An 18,402-nucleotide genomic window follows, 5' to 3' on the forward strand; every position below is an offset into this window, starting at 1 on the left:
GGGAAAGATCTGAATACTAGCATATCTGTTGCATATATTGAAATTGTCTGCTCGAGTATCCCTTGCCAGAATCATGAGGTTTATATTCATTAGATCCAGTGGACAGAAATGGTTTTCTCCAGGGCAGCCCCAACCTTACCACGTGTTTTGATGGACTTTTAAAACCCTTCAGTGAGTACTAAATGCCCTGGGGAGCTGTGATTCAGGTGTGAGTGGACAAGAACTGGAGAACCAGGGTTAAGAGATCCCCAGAGCTGGTGTTAATGTCACTGAGGAAGTGAAAGTTTTTAGTAAACAAACAGGAAGGGGATGGGCAGGAGAAAGAGGAAATCCTATATGGGATGTTCTGTGTTCAACTTGTTCAAAATACATTGCAAGAGTCGTTTGAATGTACTGTTGTGATGTAGCAGAATGTGCAAATGGGATTCAAAGTACATTTTTGTAACTCCAGACTTACCATTGCAAAAGATGTGCTAAACTGTGCAAAGGCTGGAGGAAGCGTTGCAGCCCTTGAGGGGTGTTGGAAAACCTGCCTTTTAAGCAACTCTTCTGCTGTATTGCTGGTGTGGCACTTTGTCCTCCTTTTTCTGTCCAGCTGTGTTTGCGTTGTCTTCGAGAGAGATTGCAGTGGCTGTCCTAGCACCGGTGGAGATGCACCAAGTCATACTGAGGTGAATTCTAAGCTCATTTCTCTTGGGATGTGGATGGCCTGATTGATGGTTTCTGCTAGGCAGGCAGTACACAGCAGTGGTCCCACTATGCCTGACTAGGAGAGCTTGCCTCTTCTCAAAATCTCCTGCTAAATTTCCTTGGGAGCAGTTCCCCTTTCTCTGCCATAATGCTTACCACTGTTTCCAAAAAGATCCTTGACCCACATTGCCTCAAATGTCTTCATTAGTAATAATGTGCTATTTGTTTGGGGCTTTTTCTCCCCAGTTTCCTGGAAAAATCCATGTTTCAGTCTTTATCCTACTGCAGGAGTACTCCCTGCCACAGTTTCCTTTTTCTCTTCTCCCATCATTCTTTTATTTTTTTTGCCAACATCATTCTGCTGTTTCCTTCTCTCCAGCTTCGTCTTCAGGACTGTCAGTGGTATAAACTGTTTATTTCATCTCTTGGTTTAGACATCTGCAGCAAATTTTGTTTTCCCTTTCTGTAAGAGTAAGCCTTAGCACCTTTCATAATCCAATTATCATTTGTAAACTACTTGTGCTATCTTATCAGTGAATACTCATCCAGAAATATGTACCCCCAGACTCTTGAAGAGATATGAAGTCCAGTGGACTACCAACCTGGCAGTCCTGACATGGTCTTCAAAGTATTTTAAGGTTGGGCCTTGTTTACAAGAGCAACTTTGTACTTCTGCAGGTGGTCAGCAAGATTCTTCTGTGTAGAGTATATTTTATGGGTAGGTGTAATTGATCTTTAGAGACAGCTAACTGCTGTTTGACGCATCTGGTTTAAAATCATGACCTCAAACTGACTTAAAATGGGTTTCTGTCTTGAAAATGGTCAGTGTGGATTGTCCCCTGCCCCTTTGTCTGCCCTTTTGTGATGCTGCTTTGACCTTCTCTGGTCAAGTTTCATTTCTGTTGCATGCAGGTTTTTGTGTGCTGTGCACATGTAAAAGGTTTTTGAGCCAGCATTGACCCTCCTTGTAAATATCTCTGATTCAGGGAAGCAGAGCATGGATTTATCGGCATGTGTGCTGGCCTGTGCAGAAGAAGCCAAGGCTTGGTATTGTGGGGAAGTGGTGCTGAGACAACAGCTCTTGCTCCGGGATTGCTGTTCTGTGCTCATTGGTGTTGGTGTGCCCCGTACACGGACCCCACAGAAAGTGAAACATAAGAAATTTAGCTTTGAGGAGGCAGTGCAAGTTTAGAAGAACCTGGTTCTATGGAGCTGGCACCAGCAGAAAAGGGTTTTGGCTGGTAGAGTGAACAAGTGGGAGAAAGGTGCTTCAGGTAAGGTACTTCTGCTCTTAATGGAGCATTTAAGCAAGGCTACAAGTGTCAAAAATGCATTTGAGTAGTTTATTCAAATCATATATATTGGACTAGGTTTGGATGAGTGAAAGGTCCTTTTCCCTCCTCCTGCAATGAAAGCAGGTGGTTTGTATGGCATGACCCAGGAAAGTAATTTCTCCTTTGAGCACAGAGTATGTAGGTTTATTACATGTTCTGTATCTTTTCATACTGATTGAAAATATATGCTTTCCTAGGGACTATAATGGTCTCTACCCAATTAGTTATTATCCTTTACATTCTTATTTGACTGTTTTTTCTCTTTTTGTGTCTTTGCTTCTGCAGTCTTCCTGCTTAATTTGTTTCTCAGTATCAACCCCAATTCTGATTTCTTAGGGATTTTGACCTCCTCTCCGACACTATTTCTCATATGGTTTTTCTTGTCTGGAACAAACTTGATAAACTGAAACAAACTTGGATAACCATTGCAAACACTGTTTTAGTTTAGTTCTTGCTTTGAAAGTTATCAGCATGGGCTGTAAGTGCTGAAGTTACATTTAAACATTGGGGCTTGTGCACAGTCTAAGGCAGTTTTTCAAAGCATAGCATAATCACATGTCCTGCCTGTGAGCTGCATACTTGAGTAATGTGGAGTTACAAAGGTTATAAACTTTAATGAGCAGCCAGTATGGTTGTAATAACAGTGCTGTGAAATTCTTGCAGTCTGCAGTATGAATGTGAAAATAATTATTGTCATGGACCTTCAGTTTACCGTGAGTATACCTCTGCTAGAATTATTGTGAGTGCTGGCCTACTTTGTAAGGTCTGTGTCCTGCACTTTGTGCAGAAAGTCCTGGTGTGGGTCTCCTGAAATCTTTGAGCTCCTGCAAACTGTGTGCTGTCACTTACAGGATCAGAGCCTGGTTCAGGGAAACTTGCTATGGTTGTAACTGCTAGGTCTTCTTCTGCTATTGATTGACCATTTAGCAGGACTAGAAACGACAGAAAATACTAAGTGCTGCACGATCCATTAATGATATATTGTGAATACAAAAATGTTGGTTGTTTTTAGAGTGAGAAAACAAGAAATATCAAGGCAAAGTTAAAATAGTAGCAGAAGTCAAATTATTAATCAGTTTTTGGAAATGAAATAAATTAGCATATTGAAGAAATGCAACATGAATCTTTAAATCAGTCCCCTAGTCAGATCTTCTGTTTCATATGGAATATTTTCTCTCAAATATAAAAGAACTCTATTCAAGTTAATATACTTGCATAACTGTGTCCTGGTAATGTGGGAAAGTGTTCATTTCATTCTTGCCCTTGAGAAAGATCATCTGCAAAGACATACCTGTGTTTAAAATTGGAGGTTCTCCCTTAGAACCTTTGAAGCAGGAACAGTCAAGTGAACTCTCACACCAGGTTTTCACAAGCTTTCCTTAGAAGAGAGCTTCCAGATTCTCACTCTCACTCCTCTATGAAAATGGAAAGCATGTAAAATATTTTTAATTTTGGTTAACTTGCACACACACTTGCCTGTGTGTGCAACAAACGTGAAAAACATGCTCAGAAACCTGGATGTGAATTCTTATTCATGTTCATTCAGTGACATGTTTCCTTCAGTGAGGTATTTCCTTTTACACTCTTACTGCCACCCCAGCTTGAGCATGTAGTTTCACAAGAGTTTCGTTAGAGCGGGCTTCCCTCTTCACATGACAGGTTTTCAGACCTGAATTTGTGACATTTTGCAGCCCCTCAGGACATGTTTGGTAGACTTAAAAGAAGTCTACTTTTATCTATTAAAAAAAACCTCTGATCTCAAGGACTTAATCTAAAAACCTCCAAAAATTGCTAGTCATGGAACTGTTTTAATTCTATTTATCATTTTTGCAGCAAAGTGTCAGTTCAGATGATATCCTTTAGTGCCACTCCACCTGTGCCAAATTGCAGCAGTTGCTTGAAACAGTTCTAAGCTGGGTGAGAAACCAGCTGGTACATTCCTAGTTTAGATTCATGCCCTTGAAGGAACATAATTACCACAGAGTTTAAATTAAGTAAAATAAATGAGTTATAAATAGTCTTCTGTGAAGTGCCAGAACCTGGAAGATGTTCTTACACCCTTGAAGTTAAGGGAGATTCTGCTCCTTAACAACAGTGAGAACAAGACAAGGTGGTTCCTCCTGTGGATACTTAAACAGTTAGTGCTGAATGCTGGTCTAGTATCCCTGGAAAGATTAAACAGCAAAAAAATTTCATTTCTGCCAGTGTAATTTAGTGGCACTAGATTTGACACTGGTGTTTTTTTTTTTTTTTTTGAGAACTCTTGCAATTTCCTCTTGCAACTTGAGCAAACTTGTCCAATGTTTGCAAACTTTCAGGAAGAACTGGACTCTGAGTGTTAGCTCATGTCAGCATGAATGATTTAACCCCAAATTTTTATCTGAGCGTAGAATTCATTCTTGAATCCGTATTACATACTTGGATAATATGTACATACATACATACATATTATGATGTCCTATGTTTCAGGAGAGTTCTGTGTATATCTAGTGCTGTGCAGCTGATGAAACACAATACAATCTGCTGGAGAAGTAACTTATTTTTACAATTTAAATGTATGCTGGTGTTTGAAGATAGTGAAAAAAAATCTTTCTCTTCTGTGAAATTCAGTGCTTTGGACGTGCTCAAGATATAATGTGATGCTATTATAATATGAATGCTATGTTTTAGTTGCAAGTTTAGTCATGAGTACATATCGGCATTCAAACATGACAGCAGATAAAGAAGCCCTCTGACCAATGAAGCAGAATGGCAAATGCAGCATGGGGCAAAGTAGTATGAGTTACACAATGGCAAGGCTATTACAGTTAGGATCCATTGACACAGAAGTCATTCTGCCCTGATTTAGCCATAACTGTCTTAATCCATGTTGAAAGCAGATTGTAGAATGCATAAAACCAGGTAAGGTTTGTAAAAATTGATTTATTCCCTGGGGATATAGTTACCTGAATTTGAAAGAACAAAAGCTAATATGCACTAATGTTCTGTTCCCCATTTCTCTCTTTTATTAAACACACTGAAAGCAGAAGATAAACTAAAGGGAGAAGTAGCATACTTTCTATGAGACCACCCTCAAAACCTTCATCAGGGCTTGCTGGCTGTGAATTTGCTGTCATCCATCATTTTTTTATTGGCATGTTGAGGGATTTGGACAGTCTGGATTGATGGCTTGAGGTCAATTGTATGAGGTTCAATAAGACCAAATACTGGGTGCTACTCTTGGGTCCCAACAACTGCACACGGCACTACAGGCTGGGGGCAGAGAGGCTGGAAAGTGGCTTGGCAGAAGAGGACCTGTTGGTGCTGGTCAGCAGCCAGCTGAACATAAGCCAGCCTGTGCCCAGGTGGCCAAGAAGGCCAATGGCATCCTGGCCTGTATCAGCAACAGTGTGGCCAGCAGGACCAGGGTAGAGATTGTTCCCCTGTACTCGGCACTGGTGAGGCCACATCTCAAATCCTGTGTTCAGTTTTAGGCCCCTCATTACAGTAAGGACTTTGAGGTGCTGGAACAAGTCCAGAGAAGGCCAATGGAGCTGGGGAAGGGTCTGGAGCACAAGTCCTGTGAGGAGTTGCTGAGGGAGCTGGGGCTGTTTAGTCTGGAGAAAAGGAGTCTCAGAGGAGACCTTATCACTCTGCAATGTCCTGAAAAAAGGTTGTGTCCAGGTAGGGGTTGATCTCTTCCTCCAAGCAACAAGTGACAGGACACGAGGAAATTTCTTCAAGTTGTGCCAGGGGAGATTTAGATTGGATATTGGGAAAAATTTCTTCACTGTAAGTGTGGTCAGGTGTTAGAACAGGCTGCCCAGGGCAGTGGCAGAATTTCCATCCCTGGAAGTATTCAAAATACCTCTCTAAATGTGGCAGTTGGTGACATAGTTTGGACTTGATCATTTTAGAGGTCTTTTCCAACTTTAACAATTCTATGATTTTATGTTGTGATAATTTCATGATGTTCATGATCTTTGCATTCTATTTGTAAATATAACAATGAGTTTGTATTACCAGCACACTTCAAAGCAAGAGAGCACATCTTCAAAATAGTCTTTATTGCCAACAACATATTTAACTAGTTGAAGGCCACATTCATAAATAACTATCCTGTCCCCTTAGTCATAGTAGCTATTTATAATTTGCTTCAACAGGAGTCCCATCAATACATTTGCCCGGGCATGTGAAGGTTGAGCATTAGGCTGCCTCACTTGAAGGAGACACAAGTTTCAAGTATCAGCTGCTACCTGCAAATCTACCTTCCTTTGCACCTTCTGGAGAGGGCAGACAGGGTAACACATTTTGGCTGAAGAGCTCATTGGGGTGCAGCCTGGTGATGATTTCCCAAACTCATTACAAGTTAGCAAATTGTTCACTTTGTCCCCTGTTGTCTTCTGAGGCTCAGTGAAAACAGGGAGAAGCTCTCATTTCTCTTTCATGTGTCATGTTGTAAATGCAGGCATGGGGCACTGCTCAGTAATACTCAGATGATTTGTGTGGCTGTGCCTTTGCTTTCCAATACATTGATCAGTATATTGAAATCAACACCTGAGTAAAGCCACTGTGGGCATGAACCAGCCCTTCTGGACTGACATAGAAGCTCTGGTTGCACACCTCTCAACTGCACCTTGTTTTGGGAGACAAAGTGTTTGTGAAGGAGAAGGGGAGGGTGAATAGCTGGGTAAGTACTGTTGGGAGAGAGGAAGGATAGTTCCCAGATCTATGTTCTCCAAAGAAGCTGTGTGAAGCTTGTCCTGTCCTTCCATCATGTCAGTTGTTATGAGGATGAAGACCTTTGGCCTGCTCCTGGACCTCTCTCCAACACCTCCTTGTTTTTATGGGTAGTTTCTCATTTTCCTATGCCACAATTACTGCTCTAATCACTAAAAAAGGAGTGGAGCAGGATCCTTATCCTAGTGGCAGACATAGGCATACATAAAGTGCAGGGCAAATACAGACTACTGAAGGTTTAGCACACTGCCATTATTGGCCAAAGTCATCAATTTAAAGCTGAAAATAATGGTATGTGAGTCATAGATACACTCAGCTTGGAAAGTAGATGTAGTCCTTGGGGTTTTGCTAGCTGGACTGGGACACTTCCTAATAGTTAGGAAGAATGTTGATCCTTTTCAGTGTAGTGGTTTGGCCAAATTTTCATTTGGAAATGGAGATTTGGTTGTATGAAGCTGCTGTTTGTCATTACTGAGTGTTTTTACCAGTCAAGAAAATGAAATTTTTACTTATAGTTTGCATTACACTTTTAAGTCTTTAAGTATTTTGGGAACCTTTGCTTTAGGTTGGTTAACATGTTGGCACAGCTTTTCTGTTCCATGTCATATGATCCTTTTGAAGAATTTGATAGAAGTATTTATTCTGTTATGTCAAATTAAGATGTTATTTGACCTTTTCCCCTATCTTCAGAAGATATAGTACAGTGGAAAAAAGTTGAGGAAATGGAAGATGTGGTTGCCTGAGGGCTGGCAAAGTGAATTAATTCATTGTTGATATTGATTCAAAATTCTGGAGGATGCAGTTGAGGCAAATGATTGTAATAAAATGAAGCAAGTATTATAAGGTCAGAAAACAGATGTTATATTAATGTAAGACTTGGTTTAAAATTAGTGCCAAAAATACTGGCTACATGAATCTGGAGCATTTTTATAATATATAAAGTCTATTATGCGCTGTTAGCAAAATTACAATCTTTTGTGGATTAACTTTCTTGTGTTTTGGTAATTGTTTTCTTCAGTTGAATAAAGAAGGTTCAGTAGTTTGTACAAAAATGGCTTCATTTCAATGTGATGCTTTGTTTCAGAATTTTATTTTCATCCTTCTGAAAGCATTATGATATCATCATACTACTACAGTGTCATTATTTTCAGTGTTTCTTGCTGATTTTTATTTATTGTGTCTTTTTTAAACCACTGCCAAAATTCCTGCATGAAACCAAGCTTTTAACTAATCTAGACAAAACTGTAGTGAATTTACAGAAAGATAGAAGATTTTTTTTTTCTTGGCCAAAGCTTCCCACCCCTGTTAGAGCTACCTTTCATGTCATCAACTATGATGATATTTATTGTATATGTTATGCTGTCATTTATGAGCTCCAGCAAAGACTGTGTATTTTAGCCAAGCACTGAATAAAGTTACCCTCTCTCTGGACACTTAAAGGAAAGACAGGCAAAGGTTGGAAAGTGCCATTTGAATATAGAAAAATGTTTACTTTGATAGAATTAGTTTTACCAAAGCACTCCTTCCTATTGGAAGTTTGAGATGAGATAACTGAAGTCACTTATTTGCCATTTAGTATAGCAGTGTGTTAGTTCATGTTGGTTAATGCATCGCTAAAAAGCCTCGTCTAGTCAGTAAAAAAAAAAAAAATTTAAATGGGGGAGTATAGGAACAAAAAGGGGTTTTGTTATATGATATTACTGTGGTGCTCAGTATGGGTCTGCCTTTTCCAGAAACACATCAATGCAGCGTCAGCGCGGCAACTCCAGATATTTTATCTCACCAAAAGTTTTTGGTTCTTATGTCAACTGCTGGGGGATTTTTGCTGTATGACCTCTCCTGTCCTGTGAAGACAGGCTGAGAGAGGTGGTGTTGTTCAGCCTGGAGAAGAGAAGGCTCCAGGGAGCAGCCTTGCAATACCTTCAGGGGGCCTACAACAGAGCTTATTTTTATAAGGGCATGGAGTGATAGGACATGGGGAAATGGCTTTAAACTGACAGAGGGCAGGTTTAGATTAGATATTAGGAAGAAAGTCCGTACTGAGAGGGCGGTGAGGCCCTGGCACAGGTTGCCCAGAGAAGCTGTGCCTGCTCCATCCTTGGGAATGTTCAAGGCTGGGTTGGATGGGGCTCTGAGTAACCTGGTCTAGTGGAAGGTGTCCTTGCTCGCAGCAGGGGGCTTGGAATGAGATGATCTCGAAGGTCCCTTCCAATGCAAACCATTCTGTTGATTCTAATACACAGTCCACTTCCAATATAGTTGTATGGCAGCACACTTTTTGGCCCTGTTGTACTTGAATTTTTGTTTTAAGGAAGTGGACTTGAGTTATGAATATTGCAGAGTCCTAACCCCTCATTTCAATACGAAGGCAAATGTGGGAAAGAAAAACAGGACGCCAAAGGGTGGAGGAATGGGTGGTGAGAATTTCAATGAGAACAGTAGTCAGCTTGGTAAAGGATTCAGGAAAGGTGTCTGCCAACCCAGATTGGTTTAGTTGGACTGAGATATTTATGCATTTATGTTGGGAATCAGGGCTCTGAAAAGGAGAGGCAGAAATGCTGGCGCAGGGCTCAAAACTGAGCATTGCAGAGGAAGTCAAAATGTGGTGGATTTATGAGTATAGTAGGAATGCAGGTATTTGGGAGCATGAAGGTGGTACAGTGATACTTCCTGTAACTGATGTAGGAAAGCATAAAAATAATCTGAGATAGCATGGACAAAGTAGAATTCGTCTTGGTCTCAATTGCTAAGGAAGGAATTGTGAAAGAAGCGGAACAGGGGGAAGTGCAGCAGACAGGAACCACTACCACTCTCTTGGCAGGACCACTTTCTGTTGCCTGGTGTTACATTGAGACTTTTTAAAAATACTTTCATTTGCAATGAAAAAATATGAGGCCCCTTGTGACATTAAGAGGCATTAGAAACACACAGGTGGCTGAGAATATTGTGCATGACGAATAGTCTGGGAAAATAATGGGGAGAAATTTAATATCAGGGTGAAAGAGAAGACCACTGGAGATAGGAAAGTCTGCTGTGAGAATAGTTTCTCATTATGAAAAATGAGACAAACCTGGATGTCTTATTGGATGGCCAGATGATTATAAAAGGCCAATGTGATCAAAGTGTAAAAATCATAAATTAATTTCTGGGATTTACTGAGCGATGTGTGTTCTGTAGATGGAAGAAATAGTATATTTCTATTTGCTTCGTACTATTTGCTTCAAGGCATTGCTGAAAATCATCTTGAAACACCTGGGCAGCTCCAGCCTCCTGTACTTAAGAGGAATGAGTTCAAAGTGAAACAGATGTGGAGAAGGACTGCTAGGATAACCAGTGGAAGTGGAAAAAACTGAGAGGGTTTTGTCTTTAAATTCTGGAAAAGAGGCTGAAGAAGATCTGACTTCTTCCTAATCTCCCAAGAGGATGTCTCCAAAACATTTTTAAGACTGGGACTTACGAGACAGGTTCTAAGCCAAGCAGAATGAGGTTCTGAAACCTTTCAGCAATAATATCTTGTTCTTCCCCACCATCACCCATTAATCTCTCTAAAAATGGCACATGGCAAAGTCTCTTCTGAGCTTGTGCAATGTGATTGTGCTGCCTAGAACAGGTCTGCCTTTCCCAGTAATTTGTAGTAATTTGTAGTCCTTTGCTCTAATCGTGGTTGATAAACTAGATAGCTACGTTGTCTTGCTATGACAGACATGCACCCTTGACAAATTTGAAGGATTGAAGTAAACGAGACCAGATTCGAGGAAATTTTACAATAATGTGCTTGGTGCATACTTTTCCACCACAGTAATGTTGGTTACACTGGGGATTAATTTGTTTCTGTTTTTCACCTGTTTATATAGATATGTATGTCAAAATATTATTTTAGCTTTGTCTCACCTTTTCCACAAAGAAGATTAAAGCAGTTAAAAGAATCTCCCCCATTATTTTTCCATTTCCTTTTAAATGCTGGCAGCTGGGCTATGGCTTCTCACGTCTCAGGAGCAGTGAGGGTCTACACAGAGCAAGTCTGTCATAGCCAAACACTGAGTAGATTCAGGTTATCCATGCTGGTTTTCATATGCATTGCAGGGAGCACATGGTGATTTGTGCCCCTGTGTGTGTACACCCATGTGTATGAGTATCAGGTAAGGGATAAATTCCATTTGGGAGAAACAGAGATGAGGTGATCCAGACCTACTGAAATAAGCTAAATTTTAAAAGATATTAAAATACACGAGGCAACGATTGACTGAGACATACACAACCATTTTGGCAGAAAGGCAAGGGATGAAGAAACTGCTTAAGTTCCCCTCGTTAGTTGCCAGTGCAAAAACAAGATGTAGGAAGTGAAACAGGCTCAAAATGAAAGCTGACCAGAGATTTCTGTATTTGCATGAGTCTAATTTGATGAAAGTTGTCAGACAGTCAGGACTTACAGTAAAATTGAAATGTGTATCTATAGATAATATTATATATTATTAAATTCATATATAGCTATAGATATATATGATGAATTGCAGGTATAGGAATAAGGCTGAACAAGCTCAAATCTCATCATTTTTGAGACTGGCAAGGAACAGGAAACCACTTCTCTTCAGTTGCTCTACAGTTGATGCTTTTGCATTGCTCCTAAGGACAAGTAATTTATTTTTGTCACTCTTATTCTCACTCTGGTCTAGTGGCAAGTCTTCACTGGCACAAATATGTGTAGAGCAGTACTGATATGCCATTGCTGAGCTTTACTACCTCTAGTTAAACTCCTGCTCTGTATTTCTTGGCAGTTGCTTTGCCATGTGATGATGGGTCAAAAATGAATCCAGGTTTCCCAGAAGTAGTCCTCCTCATAGTCCCAATAACAGAGATAAAGGAGATCCTTGCAACACTTGGGTAGCACAGGTGATGTGGAAGCAGATCAACATAAAGTGGAAGTAAGCACTGAAGGTTAAAGTAAATGCAGTCCTTACCTTCAAGATTTTTCCCATTTTTTTTCCATAGAATTATAAATTTGAACAGTTGATTGAAGGATGAGGTTCTGAGAAAGCAGGCGTTTGTGTCCTTGAGCAGAGCAGGCTTATGATCCTTCCTACCCAGCAGTTTTAATCTAAGTTGATTACTCTGAGTTTCGAGACACTTGTGCTGTGACCTTGAGGGAAATGCACAGGAGTTCAGGAGATCTGATGAAGGCCTCACTGTGTTACCTCTGACTATAAGTTGTGAAGTAGCAACAAACCAACTGGCACTGGAGGCCAGAATGAAATATGTAAAACAGACGAGGGCAAATGTATTATTCACAATTTTTAAAAGAGGTATTAAAAATAAAACTATTTACTCCTCTGCTCTCTAAACTGCTTTAAAGCTCCAGGTGTGAAACCAGTTGAGTTTTTATATATAGATGTAAACAGACGCTTCCTGTTCTTTGGTTCGGAAGTTTAAATATGAAGCAATATTCAAGACTCAGAGTAAGTTGGGGGTCTGATTTTTTTTTTCTTATTCTTATGCATAAGAAATTTGTGGCTTAAGAGTTTACTCTTCATACTCAATTGAATACAAATTTATTTTACTTATGTACCTGTTAAAATACTTATGTATATATCTGTTAAACCCCTAAGCCATATAGAGCATTCATGTTTAGATAAATGATTACTGACCTTTTGAACAACAGGTATTTATTGGATAAAATACATATTTATTGATAAAATAGAGCTCATATGCTCAGTGTTGTAGTTCTAATTATTTTAAAAGTTACTTTATTGTTGGAAAAGCCAAAGTATAATCTGTGAAGATTTGAGAATCATTTTCATGAAGACATGACTTTGATCAAGAAAAGACCAGACATGTCAGGTGGGTTTTTTAGGAAATAATTTCTAATGTGCACCATATATGTCATATGTAACAAAATCACAAGGAAGAGAATGGTTATGAACACAAACAAAATGAAAAATGAGATCACCTTTGTAGATGATACAAAGGGTAAGCACTGGGAGGAAATGAAACCTCAAATGCTGCTGATGGTGGATGGAAAGGTGGTGGTCACCTGAAATTTGACTGCTTTCAGTAGGAAATATTGTGACTTTAGACACATTACTCTGCTGGAAGTGTAGAAAAATTCATGTAAAGCAATTCTGCTTTGGGGACAGACAGCAGCTATTAACCCTGGAAGAATGCTGCATTACTTTATGACTTCCACTCCCCCCAAACCATTCTGAAATTAAGACCTAAGTGCTGTAATAGCAAGATGAAATAGGGGATTCAGGAAAATTCAAGGCAAATGTAGACATCAAAATCAGTGTCTTTGAAAAACCTGCTGCAGAGGCTCTGTGTGATAGCCCTTATGAATGCCCCTGGGGCTTTTTGAAGGGTACCTGAAGTTAGATTTTTGTCACCATGCTGCAGCTGTTAACCTAAACTTGTGTTTACCTTTTAGCCATGAACTACAGTATGCTCTTTGTTAAAGGAGAAGCTGTTACTTTTTTAGATATCGATTTATAAAGATTAGCAGCCATGTTAGATAGAATTTCTTTTATTTCAGTGTTTATCATTCATGTCTAGAGGTGTGGACAGGACAATAAATGAAAAGCATGAATATGAAGTATTGTCTGTTGCAGAGCTGCTGGAATGGGAAACATCGGAGTAGGGACTGGCAGCATTTTCTTGGATGTATCAATTATTTTAGTCTCTGATAAAGAATAATGGAGTTTGGTTTGTAGTGATGCTGTGCTCTCTGTATTGCTCTTTGCTTACTGTATTCTCTTTCTCTTTTTATCTGCACAAAACACTTCCTTGTGACACAGCAACAGAGCACTAGGCAAATAAACGTTTTCACCAAGTGAAATATTTAATTTATGCATGAATGAACTTCCCCCTCCCTGCACTGGCATTTTAGTTAGGTCAGGATCCCACTCCTGAAGTAGTTGCCCACATGCTAAGCTGTAATCCGTGTCGTGGAGCAGAATTGGAGTGCAAGAATGGGACTGCTTTGGGAGGATACAGTGTGGGGCTTACCTTTAGGTAAACTCTTGTTATGGACTGGCTCCTACTCAACGTTCAATCCTTGGGTTTATGCTGGAGTAAAAGGGGCAATAACCCCCTTGAACCAGCTACGGGCTTCAGCACCAACTGTTGGGGCTCTTTGCTCGTGTAGAGCTAGCTAAGTCCTGTGGGGACTGGACTTGCATCTCTATGAGGAAAAGAACCCAGAAAAAACAGTTCTTCATGACGAGGCTCAGGACCTTCTCTTTCTTTGAAGTCATCACAAGGGTTATCTCACAAACTGTGCTTGTGTGATTTCCCATGACATCAAGTAAACTTCCGTGTGATTTCAAAGCACCTCTACATAGGCATTACTGATCCGTTGTTGTTACTGTCATGAACAAATGCCAACCTTGACCTTATCAGCACAGCCTCACAGCAGGTTTAACTTACAGCTGTTCATGTGCTTTCAGCTGCAGGAAAAAATCTGAGTAAAAATACTTTTCTCTGAGTTTACACTGGCACTGAGCATGCTGCAGTCTCTAAAGATGTGCTCAGCTTTCTTACAGGACTAGGGAAAGGGATTTTTGGCTGACAACTAAGATTAAATTACTTCATGCCCTCCACTTCGGCTGTTTGTTCTGTAGAAGCAGAACTATTCAAGAGCAAAAAAGGTTAGCACTTAAGTGGATAAATACCTGATCTTGCAGATACAGCAGGTAATTAAACACTGGGCTTCCTGATGTCTAGGGTGAGTTTGCAAACACCAGTCTGCCTGTGGGTGTACAGAAATTTCCTATGAACCATTAATGACAGAACAAGAGTCATCTATATACCCATTTATAAATAAATAAATTTAAAAATCCTTCTCAGTATTGCAAAACAACTAGTATGTAACCCACATGGAGCTAAGCATTAAAAAAATTAAAGCATTAAAATTCAGCATTAAAGATATTTGCTTCTAAGGGAAGCTCCTGCATGAAGATGTGCTCCAGTGCTTTCAAGTAAGTATGGAAACACTGAAATGTTGATGCTCAGGAGGAGGAAACTCTATTCTCTGCCTGGTCAGTGCCTATTGACTTTCTGCAGGGTTCCTTTTATTCCAAGAGAAGACGAGAAGGGAAGCAATGGGTTCTAATGCTGCTTTAAAGCAGTATCACAGTTCACTCCATCACTGCTGAAAACTTAGGGGCATCCAGGACTTGTTGGCAGTAGGTGACAGATAATTTGCAGAAATGATAGGAGACGAATATTTAGAAGAAAACAGCCTGTGGGTAGGACAGTGCATGAGTCATTATGTAGTGCTTCCTCAGTGGCAGGAAGTGACAGGATAGGACATTAAATGAAGATGATGATGGAAGTTGAGACTTGCTATGTGGGACTGCTTGTTGACTTGGTTTATTTTTGTAATCAGTTAGGACTGTGTTTATCATAGGTGTTGTTGCAAAAGTGTGAGTCTTAATATGAACCCAGACCAGTCTGGTTAATATTTGTACCTGCAGGGAGGTACAAATTCACTGTCCCATTGAAACAGTTGTGTCTGCCAGTGAACACTTCTACTACTACTTTACCTGTTCACTATGATGACCTTTTCTATCCTAGAAATGAAGGTAAAAGTGGGATGAGAGTGTTACAATCTGCTTTAGCTTCTCCAGCTGTGTTTGTTTACTTGAGCCCATGTTTGCGCTGAGCTCTTATTTTAGGTTTTACATTGTTGTTCAAAGAACTGGCTTTAAAGATTAATTAGGGCAGGGGGGAGTGAGACTGTGTGCCTGCAAGGGAAAATGTGACTGTGAACCTAGCATTAGAGCACTGACCTGAAAGGAGGGAGAGAGGAAGGAAGGAGAGGGTTGAAAAGCGTTCATAGTGGATTCTTTGAAGAGTAAATATAATTACTCTCCTCAGAGGGAGGAATGTAGAGATAATGTTGCATATATATTTGCTGGAGTACTGTGTAATTGTATCATGGGGTTAGCAGCCAGGTTCCAGTCATGTCGATGCTAACAGCTGTATCTCATCTGATTTAGCATGGATGCACATCCTTAGAGAAGGACTAGCCTTCTAAATTATACTGAAGAAGAAATACTTGTGTGGTGATTTGCCATCGCTGGCACACACATATTTTAGGCTGCTGTAACATGCGTGTGTGAACAAGGAGATGCATTACTGAAGGTCACAGTAGCAGCGTGTCTGCCATGGAGCTGGGACTGCACAAGTCATCAGCCTCATGTGAGGATGATATTTGAATCAGAGCTCCCTGCTAGACTGGCATCTGCAAAATGAAGTGGGGAGATACAGGCATTGCTAGTTCCAGCTCCAGTTCTCGTAATTTGGACAGGAATTTTTTCCAATGTCTTCCAAAACTGTCTTTTCTTCAAAATATACAGATAAAAGCTATCACTACAATAATTGCATTTGTGTTATATCTATTCCAAAGCTCAGAGAAGTATCAGAAAGATCTAAGGGGTTTAGGCAGGGAAGGGTAGACTGGGGAGAAAATATAAAATCTGAAGATGTAGAAATGGTAAATAACTATTTATTTCATCTGTGGGTTGAGACGAGGTTGTTTCTTTGCTTTGCAACAGAAAAGAGCTGTAGGTGTGTGGTCCTAACCTTCAGTGGTTTTTCCCATGAGCTATTTGTATGAAAAGGAAGCACATTTTTACTATGTAGCCCAGATGATTTCATGGGAAAGGGCTTGGTTTACAGCACAATGATTTTGTTTAATACCTTTTTTATTTCAACAGGAAATATGGGATGTATAAAATCAAAAAGGAAAGAGAATCTGCATGGAGATGGGCTAGATTTGAAGAATCAACCAGTACGTAAAACTGAACGAACTATTTATGTGAGGGATCCAACGTCCAATAAACAGCAAAGGCCAGTAAGTAGATAGTCTCAGGAGAGAATTCCTGTAGCAAGAACAAAGCATGACTGGCATAACTTAAATTTCAATCCAAAGCATATGCACGGAGAAATTCAAATGATCATTAATCCACAACTGGGCTTTTAGTGTTGTGCAGTACACCCTCAATGAATTAGTACCTAGAGGAATGAAAACTAAAACATGGTGGTTTGCTACTTTATGTTTGTCATAAAAAAATGTTTTCTGCATTAAAAAAAGTAACTTGGCAGCGCTTGAGGAGATATAATTATGTCTGTAGAAGAATGCTAGATGACATTAGAAAACCTGAATTAGTTTAGATCTGTTTTTAAAAGCATCAGTGTTGGGTTTTTAATAGCTGTGGGATCCAGGTGTTGGTTATTCCATTCAAAGGCTGAAGTAATCATGGGTCATTCTTTACCAGCTCTAGTCAACTTTGCTCATTGAAGGCCACTACTCAGCCTTGCATGAGGTGTGTAGGTAAGGATGGGAGGGGAGGGTGCAGTGGTGAAGGGAGCAGCATGGTGCTGCAGGAGGAACAGGCTAATGTGTTCCATGTGTGCTGTCTGGCACCGGAAAGGGAGGGTGCTGGGACTGGGAATCCTGCTGGGTACCAAGAGGGTTTGCTAATTTGCAGCGTGACTGGTACCTTTTTTTTCCCCCATCTTCTCTGCTGTGCTGAGGAAACCATGTCTCCTGACTGCCCTTGTTCAGGGACCTGCTCTCTGCGGGTGTGAATGGCTCCCTTCTCTCCTCTCTCACCAGCTGACACAGTGAACTCAGTGTGCTCTCAGCCAATGAACACACATCACAAACTACCTTTTTTTTAATTACTCTTTTATTTTTCTTGCACAGTCTTAGTGGAATAACCATGCTTGTAGTTCTTTAGCATGACAGCTACATGATAATAAGTCTCCTGCTTAAGTGCCTTACCTAAAGCCTCTTCAGCAGAAGTCTCAAAGCTGTGAATTTCCTCCCCACAGCTTGTGCCGTACCTTCACAAGGTCTGAGCTACGCAATTTAAAATCTAGAGGGGACTTAACTTTATTTTTATATTGTCTTATAAATAATATATGTATATATATATAATATATATTTTGAAGAATGGTGGGGAAAAATCCTAGCATTTCCTTTTAATTTAAGACATATGGGATGATACCAAGGCAGCTGTATAGTATGTAATTGTAATTTAAGATCATCACAAAGATCTAAAACTGCTTAACTAAAGACATATCTTATTGTAGGCAAATGCAGAAGCACAGCTCTTACCAGGACAGAGGTTTGTCAGTCAAGGTATGTTTCTGTAGAAATCTCGCACCTGCATGCAGTGCCCATGTCAGCCTGCAAAGTGATGTGAACTTGCCTTTGTCTTTCTACTTTTGTAGACGCAGAGGAGCATGGAGTCATTGTTGTAGCTTTGTATCCCTATGAAGGCATTCATGAAGAGGACTTGTCCTTCAAAAAAGGAGAAAAACTGAAAGTTATTGAGGAGTAAGTATGACAATGTTGGTTGTATTGCAGATTTTCTTTGGCCTCATCTGATTCCCTCTACAGAGCTTTGATCTCCTACTCATATCATGGGTGTATGAATGATAAGTGAGCTCCCTTACATGTGATAATACAAAGTCTTTATGGAGTTGTTCCAGGTTGGATGGGACTTTGAGCAACCTGCTGCAGTGGAAGGCATCCCTGCCCATGACAGAAATGATCTTTAAGGTCCCTTCTAACCCAAACTGTTCTTGAGTCTATGATTCTGGGTTGGCAGCTGCCCTCAGTAACAGTGACCAAACATTGATCCAGTGGACACAATGG

At 40.1% G+C, this 18,402-nt stretch overlaps 1 protein-coding gene across 3 annotated transcripts in view; it reads left to right on the plus strand.

The window, feature by feature from the left end:
• LYN (LYN proto-oncogene, Src family tyrosine kinase) overlaps positions 1-18,402 on the plus strand; it is a 50,148-nt gene that overhangs the window by 4,447 nt on the left and 27,299 nt on the right. Inside the window, exons 1-4 of one of the 3 annotated variants that reach the window (XM_008644933.2) lie at positions 509-671; positions 16,454-16,527; positions 17,835-17,883; positions 17,976-18,081. In XM_008644933.2, coding sequence (XP_008643155.1) covers positions 16,459-16,527; positions 17,835-17,883; positions 17,976-18,081 — 224 coding nt within the window. In that variant the 5' untranslated portion in view covers positions 509-671; positions 16,454-16,458. Of the gene's footprint in view, positions 1-508; positions 672-16,453; positions 16,591-17,834; positions 17,884-17,975; positions 18,082-18,402 lie in introns of those variants that run through there. The other 2 variants (XM_008644931.2, XM_017727471.1) reach the window with 2 other exon arrangements.

This window comes from Corvus brachyrhynchos, unplaced genomic scaffold (genome assembly GCF_000691975.1).
Source record: "Corvus brachyrhynchos isolate BGI_N302 unplaced genomic scaffold, ASM69197v1 scaffold60, whole genome shotgun sequence".
Classification (NCBI taxonomy): Eukaryota; Metazoa; Chordata; class Aves; order Passeriformes; family Corvidae; genus Corvus; species Corvus brachyrhynchos.